Genomic DNA, 12,068 nt, shown 5'->3' on the forward strand with positions numbered 1-12,068 from the left:
GTAAGTGAACTTGAGACGTGTGTCGCGCAACATTATTTATTTTTATATTGTGTCTTTTGTGCACAGTTGTGTCCAGAAAAAGAAGTCGGCCAATGTAAAGATATATTACATGGTATCTGCAGGGTATTAAACATTTATAATTCTCAATTTAAGGCCTTAAAAGGTATTAAAAAGTCTTAAATAATATTACATTTGTCAAATGTTTTTGTATTCAAGTCGTTGTTTTTTTGCTGGGTATCAGGAGCTTGGTGCATCTGGCGAGAGCTTGTATGAAATGTGCGAAATTTTAATTGCCGAATTTAAGCGTAACGTCAGTTCAGTGTTATGTTTATTAAGTTATTTTGCTAGTATGGTCATGAAATTGGTATTATATTTTTCTCCAAGTGGTATTAAAAGGTCTTAAAAATACTTAAATTTAACTTAACAAAACACTGTTTTTGAACAAGCAACGGCATTTAAAAGAAAATCTTGTCTTTTGCACACAGCTGTGTCCAGAAAAAGATCGGCCAATATAAACATATATATATTAACCAAAATAAATGAATAAAGATAAAATATTACTGCAAATAAAATATAATGGTGCTAATATTTCTCACACTATATAGCATGCTCTGACTAAACGGCGTTGTGTCTTCACTTTTCTCCTCCAGATGATGGTGGCTTCGATGCAGGTACCCACTCTTGATGAAATCACCAAAAAGGAGCAGTCCATCAAAGAGGCTATGAACTACAAGTTCGACGACAAAGACATTGAGGATGTGAGTCTGGTGTTTCTCTGGTCACACATTATGCAGTGCAGTAAGTAAGTAAATAAACACCGGGACTTTGAGTTGACAGTAATACGTGTCATTTTATTTGCTGTCTTCACAGATCGTCAAAGAGAAAGACAGGTTCCGAAAGTGCCCTCCAAATTACGCCATGAAGAAAACTCAGCTTCTCAAAGACAAGGTAACAAGAAATACAGCAATTTTATGTGCTTTTGTTGGTGCCCAAGAAAAGCATTTTATTAGGACTCATTACCACTGCCGTCATTTGACCAATGAAGAAAGAGAGACTGGAGATGTTACATTGTAGCAACTTTTTGTACGTTTCACAAAGTTCACACATTTCAAGCATCAGTGATGCAACGTTCAGAATGAATGCTTTTGTTCCTGGAAATACGCTAGCCTGCTCTGCTAGCGTTAGCTGTTAGCAATGACAGCAGCCAGCTAGTTCACTTGTTGGATTATCTCACGTTCGCTATTAAATAAAAACAAAACGTTAATGTGGAGGCTCAGATTAAGTTTGATTAGTATTCGAATAGTTCCCAGTGACGAATAGTACATTTGTGAGTTTTGCCCATCCCTAGTGAGTAGGTAGGTATGGATTGCTCTCTTATGAGTCTCTTATCCCTCTTGTCTGTGTTCGACTAAAGGCCATGGCGGAGGAGAGTGGAGACAACGACAGGGCGAAGGCGATCCAGGATGAGCTGAATGAGCTGGAGGAGAGAGCAGAAGCACTCGACCGGCAGAGGACCAAAAGCATCTCTGCTATCAGGTTGGGGGGATTTTTTTTTATATGATTCTAAAAAGTCACGTAAATGATGCCTCAAAGGTGCTTTGTGTATTATATATGAATGCTCATTGTCGTTCTTGTAGACTATTACAAATAAATATATATGCAATCATTGCTATTACAGTAATTGATATTCACTGCTTCCCATCTGGGAAAAAAAGGTTTCTCCTCTCCCGCTGGGTTAGAAATGTCTCTCGCCAGTACAAAATTATTGACGGCTCTTTCGAAACAAATCCATCCAAAATGAAACCACAAAGCAGCTAATTTTGGCCACTGTAATGGTTGTTTTATGCCAGAAAGATAACGTTTTCACAAATTATTTGACAGTGATATATCGATGACTTAATTCCTACATCATTTAGCTATTATTGTGAACTTTTGTTTTAGAGATAATTGATAGATTTTTCTTTTCTGTTTGCCTTGCTGTCTTCGTTGTCCAGCTACATTAATCAGAGGAACAGAAGTTGGAACATTGTGGAATCTGAAAAAGCTCTTGTAGTAAGTGCCTGTATCTTCTTCTAGCATCACCCTTTTTTTTTTGATCCACTTTTTCTCCCATTTTTCTATATTTTCTCCCATCCCAATTTCGTATCATCCAATTCAACCCTCCCCTGTCACGAACGCTGTTTCTTGCCTCCCACAAGCCGGCTGCAATGTGGACTAAGTCATACATAGCACAAGTCCCCTCCGGTACTTGAGGTAACAGCAGTCGCATCTTTTCACCTGCGCAGCTCGATCTCTGTGTCGAGGAGTAACGCGTGGGAGGCTCACGCTGCCCCCGACACTTCCTGATTCTACTGCGCAGACTTGTAGGAGTCGCTTGTTCACAACGTTCGATCCCCACCCTTCAGTTTTCCCTCCCCGTAATACGGCCAATGTGTATTACTGCGGACGACCAGCTAAACTGAAAACAATGTGGAGAGCTGGATTCGAACACGCGAATCCTAGCGTCTCCACACTGGTGGCGAGTGCCTTGCCCACTACACCACCTAGCCGCCCTCTTCTAGCATCACCCTTTATGAGTTTGTTTATACAAACATTAATATTCAGAATACTAGACAATATCTCAGTTAAGATTATAGATGGGATAAGGTCTTAAGGAACATCAAATGATAAATTCTACTATGTTATTTCTATAACCCAATACAGCTCAATCAATATTAGTGAACTTGAGCTACTCTCTCTCCTAAAGCTAGAAACCAGAAAAGTAAGAATCAAACTTGTGACGTCATCACGTATAAAGTCTCGAGCTGCTCCATTGACAATGAATGAGAGACTGATGTTGTGGAGTCACAGAATGTTTGTTTTCTTTTTTATATCTTCATTCTAGGGCTGGGCGATATGGCCAAAAACGTTATCGCGATAAAATTATAAAATTATTTTCATATAACTCGATATCGATAATTATCGTCGATATAATGTCTGTCAAGTTTAATTAACTTCTTATGCCCGGCGCCGATGGACGGGCTATTAATAGACTTGTTTTGCTGCTGCGAATGTCTCGAGTTGATGTCGTCATCAGTCCGCGCACGTTAGCAGTTAGCCGACAAGCGGTGTATCCCATGACAATGTACTAAATATGACCCTAAAATACTCTGTTTCGCCCCAATACATTGCAACGACGTCCACCGTATACCCCACACTACTATAACCGTGGCATCAGAATTCACGCCACACACCCACTCGGCACGTGAACTATAAAATAGCGCAGTGCAAGCTAATTATCCTAGCCAGCCTTGTTTGCAAAGTACTAAATATGACCATAAAATACTCTGTTCTGCCCCAATACATTGCAACGACGTCCACCGTATACCCCACACTACTATAACCGTGGCCTCAGAATTCACGCCAGACACCCACTCGGCACGTAAACTATAAAATAGCGCCGTGCAAGCTAATTATCCTAGCCAGCCATGTTTACTCCTTGAGTCTTACCTCTCTACCCAGAGGTGCAGCGTGGGTCTCCTTCCGCTGTCCGCCATCTCCTTCACTGATTGGTTGTTAGTGCGTGTGCTCATATCCAAGCTTGGAAAATCGATATATCGAAACTTTGCGACCACGTTTCATGTTTATTTCGAGGAAATAATTTATCGCGATAGTTATTGTTTTATCGCCCAGCCCTACTTCATTCTATAGTAGTGATGTCAGTTCTGAAACAGAATATGTATTTATGAACTCCTTCCCCTGGGTTCCTCTCAGTGCTCTCTATAAAAACATTCCATAAACATCGTTTATGGAGCAGCTTCAGACTTTATACTTGATGACATCACAAGTTTGCATTTTAGCTACTCTAGTTTTTGGATTTGGTAGATGGTTGCTCGTGTTCACTCATACTAGTACTGTCTTTTTTTTTTTTATCTACTTTTTTCTCCTTTTTCTGTATTTTTCTCCCATCCCAATTTAGTCGTTATGCCAATTCCCCCCTCCCCTTCCTGGCCGTTGTGTGCATTTGCCCCCTACTTGCCGGTCTAGGGAGCCCTGAAGTCTATCGGATGCTTCCGCCGATACATAGGAGACAGCCAGCAGCCTCTTTTCACCTGCCAGCGAGGACTCTCACTGGGGAAGTGTAATGTGTGGGAGGGTCACACTACCTTCTCCCGTTCCCTCCCTCGCTGTGCAGGCGCCCTGACCGACCTGTAGGAGTCACTGTTTACAACGACCAGGATACAACCCACCGGCTTCCCACCCGCTGACACCGCCAATTGTGTCAGTATGACGACTGACCAAGCCGGAGGCACCGCTGACAGCCGGATTCGATACCAGTGTCTCTGCGGTGGTAGACAGGCGCTTAGTCCGCTGCGCTACCCGGCCGCCTAGTACTGTCTTAACCCTTTCACTACCAAACGGTTAACCCTTTCACTGCCACACGACAATCTGTCAACACTTTCACTACCACACTACAGAAGGTTAACCCTTTCACTACCACACTACAGACGGTTAACCTCGCATCGACTCATAGACGGAATGTACTCACTTTTCCCAATTAAATAAGAGTAATATTTGTTGTGTAAATGCACCTTGTGTTTTAACCATGACGACTAAGTATAGAGGAAGTTTGAAAATGTTCTTAACTTTCTCCTCTCCGCCTCTTCACAGGCTGAAGGACAGGCCGCCAAGAACCAGACGGTCATGGACCCCTTCACCCGGAGACAGTGCAAGCCCACTATGGTGTCCAACGTAAGAGCTTTCTGTTCCAGGCTAATTCAATGAGAAACGGAAAGGGAGTATATTCATATCCAAATGTATAGAAATATGTCATAAAAGCCATAGGACAATAAACAGGGATATATATACGCAAATACAAATATATATTTATAAATATTATACAAATATATATATATATATTTAAAAAAAAAGTTGAATTTAAGAGCAATATATTTTTCTATAAACATATATTGCTCTTTTAAATTCTGCTCAATAATTTTTTTTTAATATATATAAATATAAAATATTTTATATATTATAAATATATATATATTACATATAAATGTGTATATATATATATTTAATATAGGAATATTTTACATGAACGTTTATTCCATTTGTACGGTGATGTTTTGACTAAAGGCTATTTTCCTCAGATAGATAGATAGATAGATAGATAGATAGATACTTTATTAATCCCCTTGGGGAAATTCAGGGTATCTCGCAGCTCACAACAGTATACAGACATTGACCGTTCCCATACAGTTATTGCACGTTATGTCTGCATCATGAATTAAAAATAAGTACATGATAAAATTCAATTAAGTCATACCCATCAATATTAATAATAGCGTGATTAGATAAAAGCTAGATCTGTGTTGATAACGTGGTAATCGGACTTCTAAAAATCTGTGACTGTACTTTAAGTGTGTTTCTTCTTCCTCTTGTGGTCCTGTAGGCTCGAGACCCCTCCATACACGCAGCTATCCTCGCTCACCTGGACGCGAAGTACGGCTCGGGGGCGCAACTGGATACCAATTGCGAAGCCAACTTATTTGTAAGAGACAACGCGTGTCTTAATAATAATAATAATGCATTTTATTTAAAGGCGCCTTTCTGAGCACCCAAGGTCGCTGTACAGGGTTAAAAACAAATACAATTTCACACAGTAAAAACACAGTATTACAGAGTTACATATGAGAGCAGTTATAATAAACTTAAAATGAAAGTGAATATGCCAGAATGAACAGATGTGTTTTTGAGACAGGAAACAAAGGTGGGGAGGTTATCTATTGCACGGATATACAGTATACACAGGTGCAGTATACATAAGGACGGTACATATGGTGTGATAAACATCTGTGCCGTAAGGTACTTGATGTTTGCATTATTATTCTTATTATTCTTATTTTTATTTAGTACATACAATTTATACAAAAGTATAAAAACAAGGGGTACAAGGATAACATGTGAAAGTCTGTCGACTTGTTTCCAACATGGTCCCAAGAAGAATACAATAAATCACAAAGAAAGAGTTAAGAAGATAAGATATATACAACAAGTAGGTAAAATAGACAACACAATTTTCTGAAAGAGCCTCATTACAGCATGTCATGTTCCTGTTCTTCAATAGTGGTGGCCAAGCACCCTCTGCAACCTATTGTTGCAGATGTCGCTTCACACCCCTCTTGAAGACAGCAATAGTGGGGGAGTTTTGGATGGCCCTGGGCAGAGAGTTCCACAGCCGGCAGGCTGTAGACAGAAAGCCATTCTGTGAATAGGAACCCTTTCTAGGCTCATAAACTGAGATCTGTCCAGACCGTAACTGTCGTCCGTGGACCTGGCCACGCAGGACAATGCGAGAGCATAAATATCTGGGGGCAGATCCATTTAACATTTTATACATATGTCCCAGTTTCAGAAAGGAGACCCTCTGCTCCACAGGGAGCCATCCCACCTCATTGAAGTGACATGGCTCAATATGGGTTCGAGGTGGCAGATTTAGGGACCAATCGTATGGTCTTATTTTGGCTGGTTTGTAGCCTGTGTTTACTTTCCACCGTAACACCACTATACCAGTACGTACATGCATAATCATATTGGCTGAGGATCATGCAGTTGGCAAGCAATTTCATAGTGGGAGGTGTATCGCGTAAAGACACATTTCTGTTGACCTGTCAAACCCCTTTTCTTTCCTGTCGAATTGAGATTGTGTGACATTGCAGAGGAAGTAATTGTCTTCTTTGTGTCTTGAAGGACCATGTTCCCAAACCCAGCGACGTCCCCAAACCCGCCACCGACCTGTCGGAAGACCTGTTTAAAGTTCACGACTTTGACGTCAAAATCGACTTGCAGGTTCCTAATGCAGGTGAGATGATTACCTCTGCTGTGTGTGTGTTTCACATCCTGCACTATAACGATAATGGGCCTCCTTTAACACTTTCAGCGCCAGAGGGCACTGTGTGGTTGAAAGGCCAGCGCTCTAAAGTATAGGAATACATGGCGGTGTTTACAGGGAGCTATAACTATATTATATATTATAGCTATGGATACAATACTATTGCCCATTTGACATTGAGTATCCATCATTCAATATGTGAAAAAGAAAAAAATGTCATCCATACATTCCTGTTTTATACCATGGTGAATATAAGTAGGGTTTTAGAGCGGTCTAGGGTAATTCATGGGAGGCTGGTAATGGCCCCCAACGTGTATTATACTAAATGCATTGGCGTTCCATCCCTACACACGCTACAATAAAAAAAATCAAATGCGTTTTTTTATGCTTTGATCGTCACCAACGGAATACGTTATGGACTAGCGTTACACACATACGCTCGGATCGCAATGAAGGCATGCTTTGATCAACGCAAGATTGATATCATATAGCCCTTACCTTGACTAGGATGTGTCCCAAAAAGAATATAAAGAATATTCCAATTATCTGATCGAGTCCCAGTATTGGTGTCGATCGTGTCGCCAACATGATCCGCCATACATCATCCATCTGGAGCATTTGACGCTCCTCAAGCCGATAGGGACAACCGCTCCCCTTGCCCGACATGGAAAAGTCCGTCCGGACCAATATAATCGACACACAGCCCAATACAGAGTTTCAAAGGGTGCTCGATACCGCCGCCTGGTAGGATGCGGCTGGTATTGCACTTTTGGGATCTCAGACTCATTCCCTATGATAACACCAGGCTCCCTGGATGGAAATATCGAATAAAAGAAAAAACTGCCAAAACCCGACTGTAGTCGGGTCTGGCGCTGAACGTTCGGCGAGTTAACCCGACTATCATCGGGTCTGGCGCGGAAAGTGTTAACACATTGAGTGCCAGCAGGGGGCGCACGATTTATCGCCTTTTGAGACTGATTTTCCGATATTTCATGATTTTCGCGGAGCTATTTCTATATTCTATATTATGGCTATGTGTCTAATACGCCCGTCGCTTATCAATGACTTGCTTGCAGTCAACATGTATGAAACGGATTGTTTTTTCATCTGTACATTTCCGTTTGATACCGTTTTGAAAAACTGCGTTTTTGGACATCTAAAAAAAAATCAAAAAAGATTCCGTGATAATAGCTCTTTACTGGAATACACACAACGCGTTGTCATTTTCCGGCTGATTTATGAATAGTTTTCAAATAAACGCTAGATTATCGATAGTATTCGGGCGGCTAAGTGGCGCAGTGGGCAAGGCGCTCGCCACCAACGCAGGAGATGCTGGGTTTGAGCCCAGCTCTCGGCGTTGCTACCGGCTTGGCTGGTCGTTCGTACTAATACAATTGGCAGTGTTAGGGGTGGGAAAGCCGGTGGGTCGGGATTGGACGTTGTGGACAGCGACTCCTACAGGTCGGTTGGTGCGCCTGTACAGCAGAATCAGGAAGTATCGGGGGCAGGGTGAGCCTCCCACGCGTTACTCCTCGCCACTGAGAGATTGCGCTGTTCAGGTGAAAAGATGACACCTGCCTCCTCGTGTACTGGAGGGGACACGCGATGCAAGGCTTGGTCCTCACTGCAGCCGACCAGTGGGAGGCATAGTCTAGCAACGTTCGAGACGGGGGAGGGGAGAATTGAAGGGAGAATTGGCGAGGCGAAATTGGGATGGGAGAAAAATAGAAAAATAAGGAGAAAAAGTGGATAAAAAAAAAAGATTATCGATAGTATATGTGTACTTATTCACGCTAGAGAAGCGGGCTGAAAAATAGATTATCTATGACCTGGTCAGCGCTAACATCATCCACGCACACACGCATATGGGACACGTTGAGATATATGTGAAAAATACACCTGATTACCCCAAGACTGGTAAAATAGATTCCTTAACTCACATCAGATGTTCTGCAAAAAGATTATTCCAATTCCTGATCGCCATTCCAAATATCGATCGCGTTTATTGATCCAACGTTATGTACTCGAAACACATTCCACGCTGCTCTGAGGGTGCACAATGAATGCAATCGTCTCGGGTTACATGCCTGCATTTCCATTGAGTCCAATCCAATGGGTGCATTACCATCCGGGAGACGATAGGGGGCGGTATTTTCCCTGTTCGAGCTCATAGATAGTCCCAATGATAACGTGAGGCTGGATTTGAATGGATATCGCTAATAAAAGCAATAACGATTAAATAACGAGATTTCTCATCGTTGGCACTCAACGCATGGCGGCGAACAACGAGATTTCTCGTCGTTGGCACTCAAAGTGTTAACACTTGGGCACTTCACAAAAAAAAAGACTGATTTATTTTGCACATACCGGTAATCTCACACATCCAAAAACGAACATTAATTTAGTTATTGAGAGTAAATGAGTTTGTATTTGGCCACCAGTGATGACATCGGGGACATTGAATCCTTGTGTTGTGTTAATTACAGTTCGATGCAATGATATCGTAGCAGTCCCTATAAGATAAGGTAGTGCTATTCCTTCATCTACATCATTTCATGGAGCTGTAATTAACACAAGGGTTCAATGTCCCCCCATTTAATCATTCGGTTCAGGTCGTTTTTTGACATTTGTCACACAGCCCCAATAAAAGATTTACAGAATTCCAGTAAACTAGGAGTTGTGTCAATATGACTTACAGCCAGTAGAGTAGTGCAAAAGCTTCTGTATTACACAAGACAACAACCATCCTATCTCAAGAAGGTACTGTCTGGCTCACCAAGCTAAGGTACATACCATGTAATCATAACTTCCTGGGTTTGAAGCAGCCCTTGACCTTTGAAGCCCCCCCCCCCTTCTTTCTCTCCCATGTTTCCTGTCAATCTTCATTAAATTGTTGAATAAAAAGCACAAATTCCCTTAAAAAAACATATATATATAAATGAGTACTGCTGAGTAATGCTAATAAGATGTATGTACAGTATTATGTGCTGTGATACAGGTATAAAGACACTATGGTAGTAAGTCATACTAGCCAGCAGCGTAACTAGTAAGAGTAGGTAAGGGATATGTACAGATATAGATATACTATCTACAGTTATGTAAAAAGGTTTGTATGCAGGTATATACAGACATGTCGATAAATCTATACACTGTATATATATTATGTATGTGTTACATACATAATTATACAGCATTATTGTACATGCTATCAGTTATGTGGGTTATATGCAGGTATATAAATTGGTATATAAAATGGATTGTATGCAGGTACATTAATACAGATGTGAACAAACATATATACGTATATATATATATATACAGTAAATATATATATATATACAGTACCAGTCCAAAGTTTGGACACGCCTTCTCATTCAGTTCAATGAGAAAGTGTGTCCAAACTTTTGACTGGTACTGTATACGGTATATACCATTTAGTAATTTACCAGTTTATAATTGAGGTTTATATGCATATAAAATAATTTGATTCAATTACAAATCAAATTCTCTTTTTGTTGTTGTGCAGAGGCCAAGTCTCTGTCTGTGAGCTCCAATGCGCTGCCAGTGAAGGACGGTGCTCCCCGCAGGTCTCTCAACCTGGAGGACTACAAGAAGAGGAGGGGCTTGATCTAATGGCCCCGCCCCCCATTCAAAACCACATTGCATGTGTAATGGTTGAATGTGTGAGTGTGTGTGTGTGAGTGAGTGAACGAGTCGTGAGTGACTGTGAGGAAGTATGTCTGAGTGTTGATACAAGAGACTGTCCATCCCAGAACAGAGGAAATATTGATTATGCGAAAGTGCATTTTTTTTCCTCAAAAGATCTCTCTAGGAAGAAAGTTGTCAGAATGTTGTTGTTTCTTTTGGCGTCAACACGTGCAAATTCGTAAATTGAATCGTTTTTTTTTCTTTTCTTTTTGTATGTATTTAACTTCTCTCCCGCCCCCCCCCCCCCCCCCTGTTGGATATTTTGAAATTCAGTCCTTTCTGTCCTGATGTTTTTAGTTTTTCAGTACATTTCTTTTACTTTTTTCCTCCCTCCAAGGACACAGTGCTGTGGATTATCACCTTGAACGAGGACACTATCCTAAAACATATTGTCAAAACGCAGTACTTTGAGATTATTGGATTGAGCATTCAAACTGAAGCTGGTCAGCTTTTTCCTCATCAACACTGAATTACGTTGTTCCAATTTCTTTATTTTTTATTACAGTATTTTCTTATTTTTTTTAAGGGAAGCGGATGTAATACTTGCAAAACCATCACTAGCTTAACCAGCAGTCTTCCCTAGTACCTGCAGGTGGACATCCCTCATCTGCAACTGTAACTACGGCCATGCTTCATTCAGACCTGAGGAGGATTATAAGAGTGGTCCAATATACGTCAAATGGACAATATTTGTCACTTTTTAAGTCGCCGAAACAACCAGATTTAAGATGTAAACCTTTTTCTATGGATCATTAAAGGCATTGCTTTATTTCTTTTATCTCTTGTTTGGTTGGTCATGTGAGGGGGGCGACTCCCGTGCCCCTTCTCACTACCGGAGCAGATTCTAAGTGTTATTGATTGTGTCCATAGTCAGTTCTTGTATTGATGTGGCATGCCATGTAAATATACATTTTGGAGTGAGTGCGGAAAAAATAAAGAGGCACTGTTTCATAATGTCCGTGTGTTCGTTTTGTGTCTTTCACAGCCTAATGGAAGCCACATGGATGGACTGATGATCACCCATGCAGAAACACTCAGTGAATCTTTTGCTAGGTCAGGATGAGACGGGGATAATATGATTAAAGGGGAATGTCACCTATTTTAGGAATTTACACTGTTCTTACTGTGCGTCGGCATAGTTGAGTCAGTGTGTGTGAACTCGCGCCGCTCTCTCCTAAATATGCGAATCGGAGAGAACCCTCTGAATAGGGGATGTTGTGCCTGATCACACAAACATATTACCTCGTCAGAAGTCAGAGCCCCATATAGTCAATCAATGGAGCTGCTCCAGATTTTACTAACAAGTTTGGAGGGTTCTATCTGAGCTCTAGTTTCTGGAGAGTGGTTTGTCTTCACAAATTCTGACTCAAATCCCCTGGGGCACAGGAAGAATATCTCCGAATTAAATTGGTGGCATTCCCCTTTAATTACTTCCGATCCCTATAAACGTTTTTTTATTATTCTTTTTAACGTTTTTTTTTTT

General features: G+C 41.0%; 1 protein-coding gene across 1 annotated transcript in view; it reads left to right on the forward strand.

The window, feature by feature from the left end:
- rtf1 (RTF1 homolog, Paf1/RNA polymerase II complex component) overlaps positions 1-11,541 on the forward strand; it is a 51,159-nt gene extending 39,618 nt beyond the window's left edge. The window contains exons 11-18 of the mRNA XM_084310416.1: positions 651-758; positions 871-948; positions 1,415-1,536; positions 1,995-2,052; positions 4,651-4,731; positions 5,438-5,536; positions 6,736-6,847; positions 10,404-11,541. Of these exons, the coding sequence (XP_084166542.1) occupies positions 651-758; positions 871-948; positions 1,415-1,536; positions 1,995-2,052; positions 4,651-4,731; positions 5,438-5,536; positions 6,736-6,847; positions 10,404-10,510 (765 nt within the window). The 3' untranslated portion in view covers positions 10,511-11,541. The remainder of the gene's footprint in view (positions 1-650; positions 759-870; positions 949-1,414; positions 1,537-1,994; positions 2,053-4,650; positions 4,732-5,437; positions 5,537-6,735; positions 6,848-10,403) is intronic.
- Positions 11,542-12,068: the final 527 nt, after the last annotated feature.

The sequence above is a fragment of the Notolepis coatsorum genome, assembly GCF_963971535.1.
Source record: "Notolepis coatsorum genome assembly, chromosome: 3".
Taxonomy (NCBI): domain Eukaryota; kingdom Metazoa; phylum Chordata; class Actinopteri; order Aulopiformes; family Paralepididae; genus Notolepis; species Notolepis coatsorum.